This window comes from Rana temporaria, chromosome 1 (assembly GCF_905171775.1).
Source record: "Rana temporaria chromosome 1, aRanTem1.1, whole genome shotgun sequence".
Taxonomy (NCBI): domain Eukaryota; kingdom Metazoa; phylum Chordata; class Amphibia; order Anura; family Ranidae; genus Rana; species Rana temporaria.
In genome coordinates, this window is record NC_053489.1 from 588,844,615 (window position 1) to 588,857,099 (window position 12,485).

Below are 12,485 nucleotides of genomic sequence, written 5' to 3' on the forward strand. Positions count from 1 at the left end.
AACAGGCTTCGCCGCTGTAACCTGCGGTTTATTGGCTTGCCGGAGCCGGTAGAGGGTAGAGATCCGGCGGACTACCTGGAAAACCTCCTTATTACCACAAACGGTAGGGAGGCATTTTCGATTATGCTTGCGGTGGAAAGAGCGCACCGAATACCTGCGAAGCCTCCACCCGAGGGTTCAACCCCCCCCCCCCGCAGGTTTATTGACAAGTTTCTCAACTTCAGAGACAGGGACACCATCATGCGTCTCTCCAGAGAAAAAGGGAATATAAAGATTGGGAATGGTCACGTGGCGGTGTTCCCGGACTTTTCTAACGAAGTTCAGAAGAAGAGATCTCAATTCCAGGCTGTGAAGCGGCGTCTCCGGGGGGAGCGGCCGGATCCTCCTTTTTTTTTTTTTTTACATAACTATGGGCCTATGTGGAAGTAATGATGTTCCTACGGAAATATGGCTGAATAGAGATGTACATGAAGACTTATATGCTTGATCGCAAGAGGAGCACAAGCCTGACTTTTTTGCTTGGGAGTATAGCATATTCCCCGCAGCGGATCCACGCATTGTTCAGTGAAAATCGCTCCCATGAGACTACCAGATTATGCTGAACCATGCATATTAATGAAATTAAGAATTGTGCCTCCAGTCAGAGTTAGAAGCTGGATGTTTTTTGTTTTGTTTATTATGTTCGGGTACCAGATGCCCTCACCAGGTTTGGGGGGTGATGGGCTGGGAGGGGGGGTTGCCTTTTGGCGGAGTCACCGTTGTGGCCCTAAAGGGATAGGACAATGCTTAAGATGTTATGGAGATATCATTGGTAAATGATTTATGGGATAATGTATTTGTGGTATGGAGGATGTTACAATTGACCTGTGAACTGGGGAACCTGCTGGGCTGGCGCATAGATACTTACACAGGAACCCTGGTATCAGGGCTTATACGTGCCATTCAGCGAGTTACGCCACTATCTCACGTATAGACTACATTCTAGTGACTGCTGCCAAGAGTGGTTGGGGCTGGATTTAGGCCTCGGGCCCTATCAGATCACTCCCCGTGCTGGGCACAGATGTCCCTTTTGGGGGAGGCCCCTAAGAGTTTGGAGACTTAATCCGTTTTGGTTAACTGCTTTGACGGATCATGACAGTATAACAAGGGAACTACAATTTCTCCTTCCTGAGGGTCAGGGTTCCGCCTTAATTAACTCCCAATGGGATGCATTCAAGCTCCACGCGTGTACTGGACACCAGGATAAATAGGCTCAAAGCATCTTCAAAGGCGGTGGTGACCATGTCTGAAGACACCCTACAGGATTTAGAAGAGGCCTACAACGCTCAGCCATCCCTGGAAAATCATTCCAGGGTAAAGCTGCAATCCAGGGTAGTCTCACAATTACAAGTGGAAAAGGCTAAGCAGCGTATTTTCTTCTGTAAAACAAGGGTGTATGAGCATGGCGAGAGGGCGGATCAGGGTCCCTCGCTAAAGGCGGCACTGAATATTATAGAGGAGGTGGGCCGTTTCTTGGGTTTTAAGGATTAATTGGGACACATCTAAAATTCTCCTGCTGGATCAGTTTCCCCTGCCGGTGGTGTCCCTGGAGTTACCATTGCAGAGAGTAGCGGAGGTTAAATACCTAGGAGTGATAGTCACTAGGAATTTGCAGGACTATGTGGCCCTTAATGCCGATCCCCTGTTTGCAATTATTAAATCCAGAACTCAGGCCTGGTCGAGACTGCCACTGGGGGTAATGGGCAGAATTAACTTAGTTAAAATGATTTTGTTACCCAAAATTTTATACATGATTTGGTACACTCCCCTATATATTCCCCTGAAAATATTCAAAAAGATAGAAGCATTATTAAATTATTTTGTCTGGGGCTCGAGCCGGCATAAATTGGCCTGCCATGTACTTAAGAACCCCACATTAGAGGGGGGCTGTTCCCTTCCAGATGTCCCAGATTATTGTATAGCGTTGCAACTTTCCCATTTATACCACATTAATAAGACTGAGTCACAGAGGTATAGAGCACTGCTTTCTTACAAACCAGGAAGTGCTTTTCACACTCCCAGTCAGGCGGTTTTCAGGAGGGGGCAGGGAGGATGCAGGACACCACAATTTGGGGCAGGAATGTTATTGCATCATCAAAAGGTATGGGATATTGCCCTTAAAAAGCAGAACCGGTTGCACATTCACTCACACACTCCGTTATGGGTTAATGGCGGCTTGCCTGAGTTGAATTCCGTGCCCGATCCACAGGTCTGGGCCTCGTATGGGGTGCTTTATCTGTCTCAGATTCTGAGGGAGAGCAGAGTTGAGCCATTCTCTGTGCTAAGGGAGGAATGTTCTCTTCCGCAGCAGTTTTTTTTTCCGATATTTGCAGCTCAGACATGCGATTAGGAAACAGATGGCCTCTGTTGCGGTTGATCTTGGTACTCCACCGGTGCTGGACGTCATCTTTGGAGCAGACTCGACCAAACTCATATCCAACATATATTGTATTATTAGACAGCACAGGATAAATAAGGTGTTCCAGACAGCAAAAGTTCAGTGGGAGCAGGACGTGGGACCTATTGAGGCAGAGGATTGGGGGGAAATTCTGGAAGGGGTAAAGACTGCATCCCCTAAACTATCGGATAGATTGGCACAACTGTACATTCTGCACCGGGCATACCTTACACCCCCGAGACTGGCGAAGTTTCAACCAGCGAGAAGCCCACTATGCCCCATGTGCTCTTTGACGGAGGGCACCTTCTATCATCTGCTGTGGCAGTGCTCTGACATGCAGGCCTACTGGCTACAAGTGACGCAATTTCTGCATGACAATATGGGGTCTCCTGTGGGAATGGACCCGAAGCTTTGTCTGTTAGGTTTACTGCCAGACATTGAGGTAGACAAGTACAAGGCCATTTTCATATGAGGCGCTGTTCCTAGCTAGAAGGGTGGTGGCCACAGTAGACATAAAAAGGGAGTTGACCACTCTAAATATTTTCAAGCGAGTCACAACTGGGGCGTTGTGTAGAAAGTATAGTAGCTGTGGCATCAGTATCATTTTTATTAAATTGGCTCTACCCGCTAGCGAGAGTTTTAAGATTGTTCCACGTGTTAATTTTGTCCCGAAATCTGGATAGTAGGGGGTACACATTTAAAGGGCAATAGTCTGCAAGTTTGTGATATTTGTATTCTCTGGTATTTGAGGTCACTACCGGAATCGGGCAGATCCACCATCCGCTCCCCGTCAAGCAGGGCCGACTTGGACCAGTTGATCAGACCAGAGTGCTGCCCAAACCTCCTATATAATTGCGGTCAACTCTGCTAAAAAGACAGTGGTGTCCCCCTTGAAAAGCATTGTCCGCATACAACATGATCTTCTCATGAAGATCAACATATCTCAACCCTGTAATCCCTGTGCTAGATAGAACACCTTTTGAAATGAATTGGAGCGGAGACTGCGAGCCAGGCTTTCTCCTCCAACATTAATGGCTGACCTCAAATGTGCTTCTGGAAGAAAGAACAAACATTCCAATAGACACACTCCTAAATAGGGTTGCGCCAATACCGAATACTTGCACAAGTACTCGTGCAAATTCTCCTGATACCTTTGCAGTGCAATTTGAGCCCATACAGAATAAATAGCCTCAAATCCCTATCACATGACTGGTGCTGACCAATCGGAAGCCTGTCTAGCCCGTACAGTCAAAACTGCTTGGAGAAGAAAAGGCCGCAGTGATTTCAAATACCTGGATATGTTCACATCAGTGCCTTGCCTCTCAAATGTGCTTCTGCAAGAATGGTCAAAACTTCCCATAGACACATTACTAAACCTTGTGGACAGCATTCCCAGAAAAGTTGAAGCTAAGGGCAAAAGGTGGCCAACTCATATTAAACCCTACGGACTAAGACTGGGCTGCCATTAAAGTTCATATGCGTGTAAAGGCAGGTGTCCCAATACTTTTGGTCATTTAGTGTAGCTCTTAACCACTTTAGCCCCAGACCATTTGGCTGCTAAATGACTGCCACTTTTTGCAATTCGGCATTGCATTGCTTTAACTGACAATTGTGTGGTTGTGTGACATGGCTCCCAAACAAAATTGACGTCCCTTTTTCACCCACAAATAGAGATTTTTTTGGTGGTATTTGATCACCTCTGCGGTTTTTTATTTTTTGCACTAAAAACAAAAACGGCGAAAATTTTGGGGGGTGGGGGGATAAGCAATACTTTTTGCTATAATATCCCATTTATTTATTTAAAAAAAAAAAGCAAATTTTCTCGGTTTAGGGCAATACGTATTCGACATAGTTTTGGTAAAAATCACAATAAGTGTATATTGATTGGTTTGCGCAAAAGTTATAGCGTCTCCAAAATAGGGGGTAGTTTTTATGGCATTTTTTTAATTAAAAAAATGTTTTTGTTATGGCAGCGATTTGCGTATTTTATTTTTTTCGTGACGCCATGGCGGATACATTGGGCACTTTTGACGCTATTTTGCCGTTCCGTGACCCGATCGCAGGACACCGGCTAACATCGAGCCCGCGGCACATGCCTGCTCGCCGGCAGGATTCAAAGCACTGTATATATACGTTGCTTTGCCTGCCCATGCCATTCTGCCAACGTAAATGTGCGTGAGGCAGTCGGCAAGCGGTTAAAGCACAGTGCCACAATTTTTAGAATTGGCAAATGGCACTTATTAGACAGTGTGCCTTTTGCTCTAAAAGCTGATCTGTAGCCATCAAGAAAATGCAAGGTAATGCAGCTTCTCAACATGTTCTTAACATGTTGGCTGCACTGTTCTAACAGCCCCTGTACAGTGGCAGTGGACATTATCATCCTGCATGGGTTTTACAACTGCAAGTAATGAGAAACTTCTAGCATGTTCAAATGCAGGACAGTGGAGTTCACTGGTAAAACATTTTTTAGTATGTAAAGATCCACTTTAAAAAGCTTAATTTTGTAGTTTTGTGTAAGAATTTATGCTTATTTTAAATTGTCAATAGAATATGTATATAGACCTATGTAGTTCAGTAGGATGGTTAAGTATGCTGACAAATTGTTAACCAAACGTAAAATGTCATCAGTTTGTTTTTCACTTTTAAAGAAATTATACGCTAGTATAAAAGCATTTAAAACATGCTGTGCTGAACAGAGCTTTCTAGCTAATGAAATGTATGCTAGCCTGAATGTTCAGAAACATTTGTTCCGTTCATACAGTACATAGTCTTGCACATGTGGTGTGTCTCCTATCTCTATATATCACGATTGCACTCTTAATCCCAGTTATTGAGCCACTTTAAATACGTTTAGCTATTTTGTGTTTCATTTGCCATTTATCATTGAAATTGATAAAAGCTCACACACTAAACGCTCCTAGTTGGGCGCATTTAGCATTTTTTTTTTTTTATGCCCAAAAGCGCCTCTCCTCAACGTTATTTTTCTGCATTCAGACAGAGCTTTGACTACCTCTAAACACTGCTGCTCCTAAACGTCTCAAAAAGCCTTTGTGCGCATGGGTACATTGTCATTAATTGTGGTGCATTCAGGAGCTTAGGCAAAAAAAAAAAAAAAACATAAAAAGCCCCAAAAACATAATTTTAGGAGCATCAGTGTGCATGATGTGTTAGAATATTACACAAAAGCTTTTGAATTAATACTTGTGGTATCTGTTAGTCATGTCAAGTGTTTTTGTTTTGGTACAATAAACGAAAATCAAAGTGGCTGTCTATCGAATGATGAAATGTACTTTTCGAAAGGCACTAAAACTTTTTTGGGGGAATTTTATCAAAGCTTGAGCAGATAGAATCTAGCACAGTTATATGTGGCAACCAATCAGCGTCTATCTTCAGCTTTCTCAGTTAAAGTGGTTGTAAAGTCAGTTTCAGAAATCCCTTTCATCCCCTTTTGTTCTGTGAAGATATTAAGTAGAGTGTCCTTTTTTATTTTTATTTTTTTAACATAATCCTAAATACCTTCTTTCACAGTGACGCTCTGTGGTCATGTGACCTCCCTCCACGATCTAAGGAGTGCAGCAGGAGAGGCTGAGATTGCCCCCTGACATGTGCCAGCCAGCAGAGGGAGGTCACATGACTGCACTGTTAAGGGTGGGGGGGAGAGGAGATCAACTCCTAACACAGACTAAAAACTGACAGGCAGATGGGGAGAGACTGTACACACAGCGGATTGATGGAGGCACGTAAACTGACCACATGGTATCATGGGTCAGCAGCAATAATTATCGTGGTCAGTAAACCTAGTGGGACACAAGAACAGGCAGGATTAACCAGGTATTTCCAACATAGAATTGGAGAAATGACACTGCAAAAGCACTGGTATTGATAATGCATTAAGATCACAACCTCTTAAAGCTTTGAAAATGAAAGCTAGAAGCTAGCTACTTTGCAAAGCTGTTTAAAAATGATACATTTCCCTTGTGTATTAGGTGTTTGAATGAGCTTGCTATAAATAGTAGTTTCCTGTGTACATATTTCTGTTCTGCTGTTATATCTTGCAGCATTTTTTTATTTTATAGTTTAAGCCTAATATCTTCTTTTTTTTTCTTTAGCCTCTCAGCCGAAGTCTTAATGCAGATGTACCTGAACAGCTAGTAACTCCTCTAGTATCACTGGGTCATATTTCCATGCTGGCTCCTGATCAGTTTGCATCTCCAATGAAGTCTGTTGTGGCAAATTTTATTGTGAAAGATCTTCTAATGAATGATCGGGTAAGACTCAGAATAATTGTGTTCATCTTTAATTTAGCAGTTCATTGAGTTTGAATCGGTTCAATTTGTTTTCCTCTCTGTAGTCAACTGGAGACAAAAATGGCAAACTCTGGTCCCCAGATGAAGAAGTTTCACCAGAAGTTTTGGCTAAGGTATGCTTTCATGCAAACCATTTTATTTTTTTCCACCTCCTCGAATATTCTTTACATGTTCTTTATTATGTTGAATAATATTGGACATATAATTGTATTTTACTTACGTCTGTAGGTACAAGCCATAAAACTACTGGTCCGCTGGCTACTGGGGATGAAGAACAATCTGTCCAAGTCGGCCAACTCCACCTTGAGATTGTTGTCTGCCATGTTGGTCAGCGAAGGAGACTTGACAGAGCATAAGAGAATTAGGTGAGCTGTAATGTAGCAGCAAGGCTTCAGTGACTACATGTCATAACCACAGCTTTTGGTTGCCACCTTTATTCATATAATTAACTAGTCTTAGAGGTTTGGTTCCGCTTTCATCATCACCTGTTTGCAAAAGATAATTATATGCAGGTTTTAATCTTTCCCCCACTACAAGATACTTCATATAGTGTGTGTGTGTGTGTGTGTGTGTGTGTGTGTGTGTGTGTGTGTGTGTGTTTTTTTTTCCTTCATGAGTCACTTCTGACAGGTTTACGACTTCAAGAGGTAGCACATTTCCTGTTCTGAGCTGTGCAGTTTGTGACTTTAGCCCCCCACTTTCTGAAATCTCAGACAAACTGTATAAATCCTGCACTTTGAGCTAATGTGTTAGAGTTGCAGATAAACGGGTAAAACTTGTAGGAGGATTTTTTTTTTTCATCTGTGTATCGCATGAGGCTAGTCACGAGGGTATTGTGAGCCACTTAAAAGTTGAACTCCAATGAAAAGTGTTTCCCTTGCAGTTGGGCTTCTCCCCAGTACTTCAAGGGTTAAAGGCTTGTTTATGCCTACGGTACTCTATTCAAGAACATTTTACTCATCCAATCCCCAGTTTTCAAGCTCCGATCACATTGCAAGACCAGGTCCTGCAGCATCTTATTCTTTGGTGGACACAGGATCTGTGACATCAAGTACAACATGGGTCCAATAGTCCTGCATTGTACATGACAGCGAGGGACTGGAGCATCAGGGAACAAGTTTGCGTTCCATCTGGTAGGCAGTGAAGTGTCAGGTTGGTAAAAGTGCCTGTTACAGGAACCTTAGACAAACATGAGCATTTAACCTTTGCAGTGCAAGAGCATTTAAATTCCCTCTAGTTCAGCTTTAGGCCCCTTTCACACATGTGGACAGTATATCCGTATTTCATCCATCTGTTTTTGGATGAAATACGGACATACATTATTCCCTATGGGATAGCGGGTGTCAACGGATAACCGCTGACACCCGATCTCATTGGTCCCCACTATGGTCCGATTCTGCAGACAGAGGAAAACCCTATTTCTCTTCCGTTAATGGACGGACACAGCAGCCTTTGACATTAGGGTTATTCACCTTTCTTCCAGGAGAGTTAGGCAGAAAAACATCACTTTAAGTGTTAACAACACTTTCCTCATTACAGCTACTCCCATTGGGCGTGGTCCCCCGGGTATAACCGCCACTCTGCCTCAGCAGCTCCAATTTTTTTTCGCTTTTATTTGTTTTGTTCCTGCATTTTATTTTATTTTTTGAATCCTGAGATTCTTCTATCAACTGCCGACTGGGTGACAGGCTGGGTCTTGACTCTTGTAGTCCCCCCCATGTTCAGCCATCGAGCGTGTGACGGCTCTCAGCTCTGCTCTGGGTCGTCCACGACAGGCCCCATTGCTCCAGGGGCGGCCGGGGAACTACATGTTCCAGAGCACACATATGACCGGTCTCTATGTCTTTGTCACAGTGTGTCTGGCCGTCAGCCATGCCGTTTAGCGGATGTTGGTTCTGTCCGGAATGCCTCCAGCCGGTGGTCGCAGGACGGGTAAGTAGGCCCCTTGCCCTGGCAAGGTGGTATGGCTGGTGCTTCCCTGGGGAGGTCAACTGAGGGTCCGCCCTGCTTTCCTCTCTCACTTTCCTCTCCCTTCTTCCCCATACTGGGTGGCGGCTGTGAGGGGGGCGCTTCCTGTGGTTTTTATTGCCACCGGGGACCGTGTGTTGCGGGGTGCTGTGAATTTTTTACGTTTGGGGGTGCTGGCCGTGTGTGGTGTTGTGTCACTGGGCTTTTAAACTACGTTTGGCCGCCATTTTGCCGCGGACGCGGTTTACATGGTCGGCGGCCATTTTCTTGTAGCCTGCATGGTGCTTTTTACCTCGGACGGTGGCCATCTTGAAAGTCTTGGCCTCTAGTGCCTGAAATAGCGCTGCAAAAGCCCGCAAATCATCCCTGAGGGACAGACACAGCGCAGCCAGCACTTCTCAGCATTCCTCAGCGCTTTCAGCTCACACTGCAACCGGGTGGGGTGGTGAGTTCCCTGGGGGCCACTGCCTTCTGTTTCTGCAGCTGTGAGGTGACCGGTGGGTTGTTCTGCTTTGCAGTACCAGGGTGTCACAGCGCTTGGGGCATCATGGAGCCTGAACCAGGAGCGTCTTCCCCAGCAATGCCTGAGTTAACCCTTAGTGCCCCTGCCGCATCTCTTGAGGCAATGATGGCTGTCCTTGAGGCGTTTCTCGCAAGGATTGAAGCGACAAGTGGCCAGAAGGGGGGTAAAAAGCACCCCCTACCTGAGCCTGCTTCTGGGGATGTCTGACACAGAATAATACCCTGCTATTGCTTCTGGCTATCGTTCTGTCATGTCAGATGATGCAGGCTTAACCCACGCGGACAGTGAGGGTGACTGCTTCAGGGTCAGTGAATGATAAGGAATTTGTTGGAGCTCTTATTTCTGCGGTGCGTGATGCTCAAAAACTTGAGGATTTGGCGGAGGCATCGGATGTGCCGGTCCCTTTTGGGTTCCGCAAGCCGCCCCGCAACCGTGTTTCCTTGTATTCCTTATTTGGAAAAATTGTTATACAAGGAATGGGATACGCCACAGAAAGTTTTTGCTGTTCCAAAATACTTTGCGACCCGTTATCCCTTTTGAGGAGGACATTTTAAAAAAGTGGGTCTCTCCTCAGTCAGTGGACCCTCCCCGTGTCAAGATTAAGCAAAGCCACCACGTTGCCGGTGGAAGGGGCTCCCGCCTTTAAGGACCCCGCAGACAGGAAAGTGGAGGCGCAGGATGCTTCCGAGACCTGTAAGGACCTGGCTGAACAGTTGGTTCAGGGTTTGAAGTTTGTCTGTGAGTCAGCCCTGGATACGCTCCCCTTGCTTTCCAGGGCCTCTGCCTACGCGGTGGTACTACGCTGCCTTGTGTGGCTGAAGTGTTGGTCTGCGGACCAGTCCTCCAAGAAGGCCTTGGTGGATTTACCCTTTAACGGTGAACGGCTTTTTGGGGCGTCCCTGGATGACATCATAAAGGATGCCACAGGTGGTAAGAGCACACTGCTCCCGCAGTCTGGGAAGGGCAAGGAGCCTGCTTCCGCATGAAGGTCTGCCCCCACCCATGTCTCGGGTGGGGTGCCGAATTCGCGGCTCGGTGGAGGTCTTTTCTTTTCGACCGTTGAGTTTGCGAAGTAGTTTCCTCGGGTTACAAGATCGAGTTTCTCTCTTGTCCACCAAACAGATTTTTTCCTTCCAACTTCCTCCGGATCGCCGGAAGGATCTGTCAGGGGCTGTCCAGGATCTTCTGGTCAGGGGAGTGATTGTGCCAGTTCCCTCGCTGGAACGGTTTCAGGGGTTTTACTCCAATCTGTTTGTAGTCCCCAAGAAGGAAGGGGTCCGTCCAATCCTGGACCTCAAGGCCCTCAATTGTTTTGTCAAAGTGCAAAAATTCAGGATGGAGTCCATTCGCTCGGTGATAGCAGCGCTCCATCAGGGGGACTTTATGGCGTCCTTGGATATCATGGACACGTACCTGCATGTTCCCATATGCACAAAGCACCAGAAGTTTCTGCGCTTTGCGATCGGGGAGGACCATTTTCAATTTGCAGCCCTCCCGTTCGGCCTGGCATCGGCACTACGGGTTTTCGCCAAGGTGCTCGCCCCGATACTAGCCCTGCTGAGGCAGCGAGGGATCGCTATCGTGGGATATCTGGACGACCTTCTCCTGGGAGCTTCCTCAGGCTCAGAATTAGAGGACGTGTCTATAACGTGTCAGACTCTCCAAGAGTTCGGCTGGCTTCTGAATATCCAGAAGTCAGTGTTCGTTCCGTCTCAGCGACTGGAATACCTGGGGCTAGTCCTGGATTCCGCGGAGGCGAGAGTTTTTCTCCCAACAGAGAAACTTCAGACACTGCAATCAGCGGTGCAGCAGTTGTAGACCCAGAAGTGGTCATCGCTTGGATTCTGCATGAGGGTTCTGGGTCTGATGATGGCCTCTTTCGAGGCAGTTCCGTATGCCCAATTCCACACCCGAGTGCTACAGAAGGAAATTCTGTCACGTTGGGACAAGCTCCCTTCATCTCTGGATTACCGGATTCAGTTGAGTCATCTGGTCAAGTCTTCCCTGGTGTGGTGGCTAACGTCTCCGGTGCTTCGGACCGGGAAGTCGTTTCTGCCGTGCCATTGGCGAGTGGTCACAACGGGTGCCAGCCTCTCCGGGTTCGGGGGGCGTTTGGGATGGACTCAGGAGGAGTCCCGCCTTCCGATCAATGTACTGGAGCTCCGAGCACATCCTTCGGTGGGCCGAAAGGTCCGTTCCGGCTCTATCGGCCGTGTACATTCCGGGAGTACAGAATTGACAAGCAGACTACCTAAGTCGCCAAACACTAGACCGAGAGTGGTCACTTCACCCGGAAGCGTTTCAGCTCTGTGCTGAAAGTGGAGCACTCCAGACGTGGACCTTCTAGCATCCCGTCTCAATCGGAAGGTGCCACGGTTCGTGGCCAGGTCAAAGTGACCCGTGGGCGGACGCGTTGGTGGCACCTTGGGGTCACTATCACCTAATTTACACCTTCCCCCTCCGCTGCGCAGAGTGGAAGCCGAAGGGATTCCAACAATCCTGATCGCCCCAGATTGGCTGCGCCGCTCCTGGTACGCGGACATGGTGCGTCTGGTGGCAGGCGCCCCCTGGCGTCTACCCCTGAGAGAAGATCTTCTGTCGCAGGGTCCGATCTTCCACCCTGCTTTACAGTCGCTGGCTTTAACGGCGTGGCTGTTGAGAGCCAGTTGCTGAAGGACCGGGGGGGGGGGCCTATCGGGCTCGGTGGTTTCTACCATGCTACATGCACGGAAGTCTACTTCAAGGAAGATTTACCATTGTACGTGGAAGGCCTTCATCTCTGTGTGAGGAGATGAGATGGCACCCCCGTACATACGTGGTGTCCCGGATTCTGCTGTTCTTACAGCGGGGAGTGGACTAGGCTCTCGCCTTAAGTACGGTTAAGAGTCAGATTTCGGCTCTAGCTGTCTACTTTCAGCGACCCTTGGCAGCGCACTCCTTGGTGCGTACGTTTGTGCAGGGGGTCCGACATGTGGCCCCTCCACTGCCCCCATGGGACTTGAATTTAGTCCTCTCGGTGCTTCAAGATGCTCCATTTGAGGACATTCGAAAGATCCCTTTGTTGACTTTGTCCCAGAAGGTGGTTTTTCTGGTGGCAATTACGTTGATCAGACGGGTGTCTGAACTGGCGGCCTTGTCCTGCAAGGCTCCTTACTTGGTCATCCATGAGGATAAGGTGGTGCTGCGGCCGCAGCCGTCTTTTCTCCCGAAGGTGGTTTCGGCTTTTCACATTAATGAGGACATTGTGTTA

The 12,485-nt window shown here is 47.1% G+C and overlaps 1 protein-coding gene across 5 annotated transcripts in view; it reads left to right on the plus strand.

Moving 5' to 3' along the window:
* PDS5A (PDS5 cohesin associated factor A) overlaps positions 1-12,485 on the plus strand; it is a 150,955-nt gene that overhangs the window by 99,791 nt on the left and 38,679 nt on the right. For all 5 annotated transcript variants that reach the window (XM_040335080.1, XM_040335088.1, XM_040335085.1 and 2 more), the window contains 3 exons: positions 6,547-6,705; positions 6,789-6,857; positions 6,973-7,109. In XM_040335080.1, the coding sequence (XP_040191014.1) occupies positions 6,547-6,705; positions 6,789-6,857; positions 6,973-7,109 (365 nt within the window). The remainder of the gene's footprint in view (positions 1-6,546; positions 6,706-6,788; positions 6,858-6,972; positions 7,110-12,485) is intronic.